Source organism: Lepidochelys olivacea (genome assembly GCF_965140295.1).
Source record: "Lepidochelys olivacea isolate rLepOli2 genome assembly, chromosome: 9".
NCBI classification, from domain to species: Eukaryota; Metazoa; Chordata; order Testudines; family Cheloniidae; genus Lepidochelys; species Lepidochelys olivacea.
In genome coordinates this window covers 28468863-28479411 of record NC_140419.1, presented here as the reverse complement: position 1 = coordinate 28479411, position 10549 = coordinate 28468863, and the positions used below count along the sequence as shown (strand labels likewise).

The window sequence follows — 10549 nt, the reverse complement described above, 5'->3', positions numbered from 1 at the left end:
AGGTGCCACTAGTACTCCTTTTCTTTTTTCAAAATAAGAAATGCTTATTAGCTTGACCATCCTAAGCCTTTTACTGGGGATTCCTGACTGCAGCTGGCTATAGCCATCACAAACTGATTAATGACATGTTTTCTTTACAACAACAGCTAAGAATTATTTTCCAGTGTGGGCACGGACAGAGTGTTACAAAAATGACCATCCAGAACTGAACAAGATATTTTCCAATAATTGGACTCCAAATAACTGACGGTCTAGTCTGCGCTGGTAGAACATTAACAGAGGCTATTGGTCGTCATGGTAAAAAAAGAGGTTGGTCTGACTGTAATCTCATTTATGGGGGTTCAGAAAATTGACATCATGGCAGTGAGAGCTTATAAATAACTGGAGCACTGGCTTGCTAACAGACTGCAACCTCTCCGAGGGAAACATTCTATAGGCTGAATTCCCCAAGGGCAAAACAGAATTGGATTTTGTAAATTACGCTGAGACACTCCTGTTTAAAACACTGACAAGAATAAGGGGTTTTCATTTTTCTTTAGTTTAGTTTGTAATTTTGTTTAGAAAGCATGTGTTCCGGTGGTTGTGCCAAGTGCCTGGGAATCACCCTCATTCCTCTGGCTGTGCTATGTACTCTAGCTAACATCTTGCTATTTTTCCCTGGAGGAGAAGTCACCAGCAGTAATGAACACATCACAGACGAAGTCTGGTACTTTGGAGGGATCTTGGGATCCGGTGTACTGGTAAGTAGACAAATCCTGAAATTTTCACTTTTATTTTCTAAAGTAAAAGGTTAGGGTTTTACTGTAATTCCCCTGCACTTCAAATACAGTAAAACCAACATTGCAAATGACTCTTGATTGTGCACTTTGTTTAATAAGTAAATAGGCAATTTAAAACTTGTTTTGATTGAGTAATGAAAATTTCAATTTAGTGATAAAAAACAAAAGTCACTGGACTAATAGATTAAAACATAAGGTTAACTCAGAATGGTCCAACCTAATTGAACTGTATTTTTTTATTGTTGGTAGATGATCTTTCCTTCCTTGGTATTTTTGGGCCTTAAGAATAATGATTGTTGTGGATGCTGTGGTAATGAAAGCTGTGGAAAGAGATTTGCGGTAAGTGGAAAAGAAGGGTGTGGCCAAAAAAAAAAAAGCCAAATGGTTACAAACAATAACATTTATATCATGTCTGTCCATGTATATTTATGATGTTCTAGAGTGTGACTATGTAGTGCATGTGTTTGTTGTCCATAGCACAAAGTGCAAAATCCTGGTATCCCTTTGTGCCTTAAGTCAAGGATTAATGATGTGCCAAGATGTTGTTCTACCAGGACCCCTTGATAGTAGCAAGACCACTTTTATCGTGCTGCCTTGTTGGCATGCCAATGCGATACAGCTGTAGCTCTGACATGGCTTGTTAAAAGTGGGTGCCAATAAAACAAATTTCTTAAAGACCCACATTTTGCTTTTCTCAGATGATAGGACAGTTATTTTTTTTCTTTTTTGACAGATGTCTCTTGCTCCATTACAGTCACAGTATAGCTTTACTGTGGCCCCTACACATGTGTAATGTGGATCTTCTGAAAAATATTACAGCCATTTCCATAGTATAGTTATTTCTTCCTTTTATCAAATCCACGTCACACCATAAGAAAGACCCTCACCACCCAACAATATTAAGCAAAGGGTTGAAAAGGGTGGTGGTATGGAGCATATGATAGCAAAATAATAGGTTAAAGTAACAGTGTGTTGAAAGCAGCGTTGTTGTAGCCATATTGGTCCCATGATATTAGAAAGACAAGGCGGATGAGGTTATATCTTTTATTGGACCAACTTCTGTTGGTGAGAGACACAAGCCTTTGAGCTACACACAGCTCTTCTTCAGGTCTCAAAGAGGAAGAAGAGTGCAAGAAGAAGAGCTCTGTGTAAGCTCAAAAGCTTGCCTCTCTCACCAACAGATGTTGGTCTAATAAAAGATATTAGACCAACCTTGTCACCTTGTCTCTCGGTGTGTTGAAAGGCAGCTGACAGGGACCTTGTCTCTCGGTGTGTTGAAAGGCAGCTGACAGGGAGCAGGTAGGGCATATACAGTGGTTGCTTCGAAATAAGATACAGCATAAATTGTGTACCTCAAATTGAAGTTTAAAAGTCGACTCCGTATCAGTGCCAGTTACAGGGCATGATACAGAAGCACTCTGCAGGACTGCATTTTCTTTTGTAATAGGTCTCCAATCTTTTAAGTATTATGACTTTTAAGGTGGGTGAAAAATTGTATTTCAAATGGAGGCAGGCCCAAACAACCCCCCTTCATCTCCCCCAGCATGAAAATCCCTACACTGCACCACTGCCACATTCTGGGGAGCTGAGACATAGAGTCCAGTTCAAACTTTTTCTATAATGGGCTCTATTAAAAATATGGATCCAAACACCCTGAAGACATTGAGGAATTTTGGCTCTGGAGCCGAATGTGGAGCTGAACTTTTTGGCTTAGGCTCATTTCTAATTTCAGATGCTACTTCCTCCATTTTACACAGTGGAGGGGTGGAGTTGCTAGCACAGGAGATAGCGTAGCTGCCTCCATCTACTCTATGCCCATGGAAAATACCTCTACTTAGGGACAGCAGACTTAGCGGGCTGGAGAATTTGGTCCAGAATCTTTGTGGAAGAATGCACTTCTCATACTCAGTAGACTAGAATGGGCCAGATTCTGATCTCAGTAGCATGGTGTAAATCCAGAATAACTCCACCAAAGTAACAATTACTCCAGATCTGAATACCTTCCACTAGCGCATTAAGTGACGTGACTACACATCTCTCACACGTTGTTTGTTCTCTCATCCTCTCCCCAGGACCTGGATCCTGCATCAAGAATCACTAGCACAATCCCCCCATGTCTGTGCAAAGTTGTGGTGATTTAACTAGGGCTCTGCATAGCTGCAGAGGGCTGCAGTAGTGGATCCCAGTGTAGGTTTAGGGTCCAAGTCAAACTTTTCTTCTTTATTGCTGAATTAACACTGGAGGGAATTAGTTAAGCTTAGAAGCCACATATTCCGTCCCACGAGACTCTTGTTGCCAATTTTCTGTCATAACAATTTATTATTCTAAATCAGTTCAGCTGTTGGAGACCTTTAATATCTACCACATATTTTGAACGGTTAAATACATTTAATACTTTGCAGACAGATTCTACCATCATTTCACCTAGGCAACTCAATTGAATTTAGCTGGATTGTATAACTGAGAACAGAATTTTTCCTTTCATGTTAATTTGAACACCAGGCTTATGTTATGGAATTAATATTGTCTTGGAATGATTTAAAGATTTGATTACGTGAAGGTAACAAAATGTTTTCGAAGTCCAAGAAAAGGCTTTGGTTTCTAAGTGATTTTTTTTTTTTAAATAATCATGAAGAATGCCAGAATGACGTTCTTTGAAAACAAAGTCTTCATTTAGCCACAGAACAGATCCAGCATGTGTAGTAGAAGCACAGGCTTCAGTATAGTTTTCCCACCTATGTACTTCAACTCTGTCCTAAAAGGGCCTTAACCATTTGGTATGATATAATGTAGTCCATACCTCATGTCCACTCAGTCCTTTGCCTCTCGACTGAAAGTGCCATCTCTGCATTAGTGCCAGCTGTGATGTTGGTTATGATGAGGACAAGTATACAACAGGAAGAAAAGAATGTGAAAAGGGAGGGGAAATTTACAGAGGCAGAATATAATTAACCATGCCGAAATTTGATCAGGACGCCAAAATTAACAATTCTGCTCTTGTGAAATGTGCCAAGGCATCTTCACAAAGGGTTGGGACTTCAATTTTGGCCATGATCTCATCTGACAGACCCTTCAGTGTGGCACAGTGCCCCCGAACACCAGACAGGGTTAGTACTGATTGAGGGAAGTGTGTCATCTACTGAATCACCACTACCACTTCCTGTAGTCTCAAGGTGTTCCTTTGAGGTCTCCTATGCAAACACCACTCCAGTCTGACTTGGTTTAAGCTTCTAAGGACCAATGGGAATTGCAGGCACATAGTGGAATGCCTGCAGACATATAATGTACATTAGAGTCTAGTTACATAATGCATTTATCTTATAAGACTGTTCAGGAGTTAGGGTTGAGACTGTACTACACATTCACTTAAGCGGGCTACATTTAACTGTTTGTAAGAGGTCAAAAATAACTTCATCTTTTTCTCTCTATCAGATGTTTACTTCTATAATATTTGCGGCTGTTGGACTTCTGGGAGCCGGATACTGCTTTATTGTGTCAGCAGTTGCTCTAAATAGAGGCCCTAAGTGTAACAGTTACAATAATTGGACCTATCCATTTGAGAATGGGTAAGATACTGCACTGCATCATGCATGGGTTAGCTAGAAAAGATGTAATATAGCCACTCACTGAAGCGGTACTGCACTAAGGAAGTTTGTGATGTCATTTCTAGATTTAATTCTGTTGTGTAAATAGGGAATTGCACACAATCACATTACTGAGACTGCAGTGTGGCTGCCTGCTGGATGAAGCACATTAGTGTTGCTGTGGACTGTTACATGGCTACACAATATTCTAGAATAAGAATACCATCCCCAGCTGAAACTAGAGGTTTCAAAGAGCCCCAATTAAGATAAATTTACCACTTGTCAGTTTATTCCTTAGATTTTTAAAGCAGTATGGGGGGATAGACTAGAGACATATGACTGAGTGTCTTTAGTGGGAATCTCAGATCTGAAACTGAGGCTATTAATATTTAAGAGTTAGTCTTTATGTAATTTTATTTTGGTTATGGAAATTGGAGGGAGTTGTCCACACTATGCAGCTGAAACTTCTTTGGTATCATGCATTTGTGTCACTTGTTCAGATCCCTGGATTCCCTGGCAGGAGTTTAAGTCAGCAAAGTTCAAACTGGAAATAAGATGCACATTTTTAATCATGAGGGCTGTTAACCATTGGAACAGATATCCAAGGGATGTTGTAAATTCTCTGTTACTTGGAATCTTTAAACCAAGGCTGGAGCTCTTTCTGAATGATGTGTTGTAGTTCAGCTGAAGGATGTTGGTCAAGGTGAAGGAACCACTGGATGAAATCTATGCAGGAGGTCAGATTAGATCATCATAAACATCTCTTCTGGTCTTAATACTGTTACTCTCTGGATTAACAGAGCATTAGGAGTATCCAGAGGCAATATTAAAAAAACAACAACAACCAGAACTGGGTTTTGAAATAACCTTCACATTTTGATTGAAATTGGCAAAGCCCAAAAATGGCAATGAGGTCTGCCATTCCATCCTTCTCTCATTCTACGGTGGCTCAGGGCTGGTTTTTAGAACAGCAAGGGATGTGTTTGTGCTGCTGTGTTATCTAGGCATGAGATGAAATACAGGTGACTTGTCAGCATTTGATAGTTGGTTAGAAATGTTATTTCCCTTTTCTCATTGTAGTAGAATTTCCTTTGTTTTGTTTTAATAACAATGTAAAACCATAACAATTAAGAAAAATATTTGAGTCTGAAAATTTACCATTGTTTCCCTGATCACAACTCCCATTGAAGATAATTTAACATTTTGTAGCACCAAAGTCAATGAGAGTTGCATCCTCTAATCCAAGGTCAGACTTTGGTGCTTAAAGCATTAAATCTATGCCTAATCTATCCCTGAGATGAAATAAGAGCAATCGATGTACACTAAGGATGAATTTATCTTCCTGTGTTCTAAATGCAACCCTATGATTAATGATACGATTCTGTCATGGAAGTCATGGATTCTGTGACTTTCTGGGACCTCTGGGACTTCTTCTAGGGCAGGACTGTGGAGTAGCTGTCAGCCCCAGAGCTGCAAGAACAGGGGCCAGCCCTGGAGCAGCAGCCACCAGAACAGCTGGCCAGCGGCCAGCCCTAGAGCCACAGAGCAGTGGCCACTGGAACAGCAGCCTTGGTCAGCCCTGGTGCCACCAGAGCGGTGGCCATCATGGCCAGCCCCAGGCCCACGGTAACAGCAGCTGCCAGAACAGCTGACCAGCCCCAGGGCCACCGAACAGCTGACCAGTGGCCCACTGCCAAAGCAGTCTGCTGGAGCAGTGGTTGGGGCTGGATTAGCCCCTCCTGGGCTGGAGCAGCAGTGGTCAGCCCTGACGCAGGATCAGTGGCAGGGCTGGAGGAGCTGTAAGCCCCACAATGCTCTGTTTGTCCCCCCTCCCCAAGATATGTTTAGTAAAAGTCATGGACAGTTTGCGGGCTTCCATGAATTTTTGTTTATTGCCCGCTGTGACAGGTTCCCCCTGGGTTGCTACCTGGAACTGGGGTACCACTGGGCCCTCTGATCCACCAGCCTGTGTTCTCTCTCACACTGTGACAAGCTATAAAGTCCTCCAAGCTTGCACTTTGACCAGCATTAACACAGGTAGGGACACACCCAGCTGCAGTTACACACAGGCTCTCTAACCCCCAGCCTACAACCCCAGAGCAGTACCGTCCTGCCCTGGTCAAATCTGGCCAGTATATGGGTTTAATATCCGGTTCACCTCTCCCTCAGTATGAAGAGAATCATGCACACTTGTGGTAACCAAGCTGAGATTTTCCCCAGAAACCTTAGTCAAATGCACACTGGTTTAGATTAAAACATAAAATAAGTTTATTAACTACAAAAGATAGATAGATTTTAAGTGATTATAAGTGATAGTAATCTGCTTTGATCTGTTTGCTTAGTAAATAAAAACGCAAACTGAGCTTAACATACTAGATAGGTTGGATATGAATTAGCAAATTCTCACCCTGAGCGATAAACAGGCTGGCAGATTCTTAAGGCACTAGCTTTGAAGCTTGGGTTTCCCAGGTGTGCATACACAGCCGCACATTCCATCCCAGTTCAGTCTTTGTTCCTCAGGTGTTTCCAGGTGTGTTGTTGTAGGGAGAGTGAGGTACCATCATGATATCATTTCCCCCTTTTATATCTTCTTTCCACTTGCTGGAAAGCTCTTTTGCTGTGACTTGGGTCAAACAGTTCCCATTGTGTAGTGCTATCTCTGAGAGGTTTCTATGGTACATAGTTCCTGGGGTAATCCTTGTGCTTGTGTGCATTTCCTCAATAAGCCATTAACATTGTTTGGCCTTTTTACTTTTGCACCTGAAAGGCTGCTTGTGGGTGTTTTCAACCTCACAACATGTTTCAGTAACTCATACATAGCCAAACTTCATCACTACACATATGATGATAACACATACAATCTGAAATATTAATGTCTAGCAGATCAAGACTTTTAGAATGATACCTCACAAGGCATACTTTGTACAAAACACATCCTAATTATATAACAGTGGTTATAAGGGGGTATAAGTGAATAAGGGGGTACCAGGGTGTCACCCCTGCGACCTGTCCCAGACTTTTACTAAAAATACCCATGACAGAATCTTAACTTTATCTATGATACGCATATGCATATTAGATGTACTGAATTTACCACTAGATGTCAGGGTTGCTCTATACAACTGCATAACTGGAATTGTGTTTAGTAAGAAAAAACACTTCACTTTCAAAGAAAGAAGAATACAAGCTTGGGTGACCACAGAACAGGCAGATCTTTGGCGTTGATCTTATTTGATGGTCCTTCTCATCTTCTTCCTTGCTTTAATCCCATTAGCTGTAGTTCACCCTACAAGTCCTCTCCCTCCAAAGTGCTCTGTTCGATGCCATATCCTCAATCACACCACATGCTAATATGTCTTCTTTTATGACATCCCACCACTTCTTGGGTCAGTGTCTGTTTCAGTCAGTCCTGATCTGTTGGGCCCTCTTACCCACGTTGTTGTCAGGACTGTGCTTTACATGACCCAAGCCATCTGAGCCTGCACCCCCTCATTTTTTCATCTAGGGGTGTTACTTTGACTTTGTCTCTAACATACACATTCCTCACGTGTTTTTTTTCTGTCTTACACCACTCATCCATCTCAACATTTGCATTTCTGTGGAACAGATCATTTGCTTATGTATCTTCTTTGTCCAGTACCCACCACCATACATTCAAACTGGATGGACTGCCATTTTCTAGACTTTCCCTTTTACTCTTCCTGGTATCCTCCTGTCACATACTACACCACTTATCTCTCTCCATCTGAGCCAGGCGCTTATTATTCTCTCTCTCATTTCAGCCTCCATTTCCCCATTTATCTGGATTCTGGAACCCAGACACTTGAAACTTTGCATTTTTGGTATTGTCTGCCCAGCCAGTTTCAAGGATAATGCTTCAGTGCTCACATTACTGAAATTACATGCTATATGTTCTGTTTTTTCTCTCTAGTTATTTTGATCCCTTATCTCTCCAACACATCTCCCTGTTTATTATCTACACCATGTTTCTACTCACTGCATAGAACAATATCTACAGTGCACAACATGCTCCAAGGTTTCTTCATTTGTGAGTTTGTTGTGAGGGTATCCAGGATGAGGATAAGCAAGAAAGGGATCAGTGCTGATCCCTGATGTACTCCCACCTTTATCGATAGCTCATCCGTTTCACCACTAGAAGTTTTAACTATTAATGTTGCATCTACATACTTGGCTTGAACAAGCTTCATATGAAGTTCTGGTATATCTTATCTGACGGTTCCTTCCTGACAGAATAAAATGAAGTATTTAATTGCCTTCAGAACATATTTATTCTTTCTTTACCTGCTCTTTGTTCGTGCTGTAGTCAGATAGAGGATGTCAATGTTTATAAATGCAATTATTTGAAATCAAAACTCTTTCATTATTCCACAAGCAGAAATACAAAGTGCCATTAATAGTGATATGGAAATTATTTTAGAGTCAAGTGGATACAGTGACTCACTTTTCAGATTACAATAACAACAAATTAGTAGCTACACTAGTACTGCATTACTGATTTACTATTAGATCTATTGTCTTTCTCATTTGCTTTTTTTCTTTTTACACAGGAATTATCTAGGCAACACGACCATTTGGACCTTCTGCACATCACCTGAAAACATAGTTCCCTGGAATTTGACCCTCTTCTCCTTGCTGCTGATAATGAGTGGAATTCAAATAGTGCTTTGTGCCATTCAGGTTGTCAATGGACTCATTGGAACAATCTGTGGGGACTGCAGCTGTTGTGGATGCTGTGGGGTAAGCAAATTTGTGTCTTCTGCGTGTGATTACATTAATCAATAAAGGATGCAAATATTCTTACATTAAGCTATTACATGGGGCAATTGCAAAACTCCCGAGTGTGTTATGGAGAAAGGACTTCAATGTTGTTTTAAGTGACATACTGTGGAAGATTTAAAAGATACTGGGCCAGACTCTCAGCACTGCAAAGTTCCCTTTTCAGTGCTCTGGTGGCTTAAGGGGGACTTAAAACTGCCCTAAGTGGGCACCCGTGGATTTCCGGGGCATAGGGGAATCCTTAAATGGCAGAAAGCTGGTGGAGCCAGCTCTGCATCACCCCCTACTAGCCCTCATGAGGTACAAGGCATGTCAGAAGCATGGGTCATGGGTAAGGGGTAAAGCCCAAGGCCACAGCACTCTGGTGAACTCTACCAGCGCAACAGTTCTAAGGTGGATTTTGCAAGTTGGTGCAACTTAGACCAGCCCTGAATCAGCCCCACACAGCCTTGGGATAACTTGTACTAGAATAATTCCAGTTCAAAACCCCTAAAGCATTTTCTCTTGCTGAAAACATAATCTGAGTCTCTGACAAATTACAGAGATTGAAACAGCACACATTTATTGAACTGATTCCTGCAGGGCTTGCAAAATAATAAAATCCATTAAAACTCACATGAATATTAACCAATATAAATGATCTTTGTATTTTTTTCCTTCTAGGGAAACGGAGCTATTTAAAGAGAACGAGGACTGCAGAAATCTCTTCATGTGAGAAGAATCCCTTTAGAGGCACTTCTTTTGTATGTTACTTTGGTGAGCCATGTTCATCTGCACACTCTCTGACTAAGAAGGTCTAGAATGAAGGGCATTTCACGCTATTGTTATGAAGCCCTGACTGCCCTTTGCATGCCATTTAAATCCCACGTCCTAGAATGAATTAAGCCCAGCTATTCCATTTATATTTATTTTTGTAAAACAGCTTCCATTTGAAAAGAGCCTCTTCAGAGTGGACGTTCATCATCGCTTATGAATTAGCTCTCTGATTGGGGAATGATGAATGCTGCTAATACAAGTTCAGTTGTAATTTAATTGTATCTGTTTCTTTTTGACACTTATGAAATGAAAATGCAACAAATCTGTAACTTTCTTTTGAACTCTAGAATAAAGTTTTATTTGTTTCTACATAGAAAAGTGAAGATTTCTATGCTCCGGACGTGAGATCATTAAAATGCTCTTTGTAAAAAGACTTTGTGGTGTTAATGAATTTCATCTGAAGTCTAATGGGATTTTCCTTTTCATTGGCTGTGATTGACACATGGCATCTATCCTGCACAACATGATTATTGTGCATATAAATACAAGGGTAAAAGCGATGAGCACACTGGGCAGTGTGGAATGCAATCCTGCAGGAATGAGTGTGTTGTTACTAAGCCCCCAAGTTATTCC

At 40.9% G+C, this 10549-nt stretch overlaps 1 protein-coding gene across 1 annotated transcript; it reads left to right on the top strand.

Annotated features, from left to right (window-relative positions):
* Positions 1–368: 368 nt before the first annotated feature.
* Positions 369–10349, top strand: TM4SF4 (transmembrane 4 L six family member 4). The gene is made up of 5 exons (XM_084639620.1): positions 369–740; positions 1029–1118; positions 4212–4345; positions 8932–9121; positions 9824–10349. Exons 1-5 carry the CDS (start codon positions 567–569, stop codon positions 9839–9841), a joined length of 606 nt encoding a protein of 201 aa, XP_084495746.1. The 5' UTR covers positions 369–566; the 3' UTR covers positions 9842–10349.
* The last annotated feature ends 200 nt before the right edge of the window (positions 10350–10549 follow it).

Excerpts from the sequence above, each read along its gene's own strand:
- TM4SF4 (XM_084639620.1), top strand. The coding sequence starts at position 567 with ATGTGTTCCGGTGGTTGTGCCAAGTGCCTGGGAATCACCCTCATTCCT. Across the intron at positions 741-1,028 it reads TCTTGGGATCCGGTGTACTG|ATGATCTTTCCTTCCTTGGT; the intron begins GTAAGTAGACAA and ends TATTGTTGGTAG. Across the intron at positions 4,346-8,931 it reads ACCTATCCATTTGAGAATGG|GAATTATCTAGGCAACACGA; the intron begins GTAAGATACTGC and ends CTTTTTACACAG.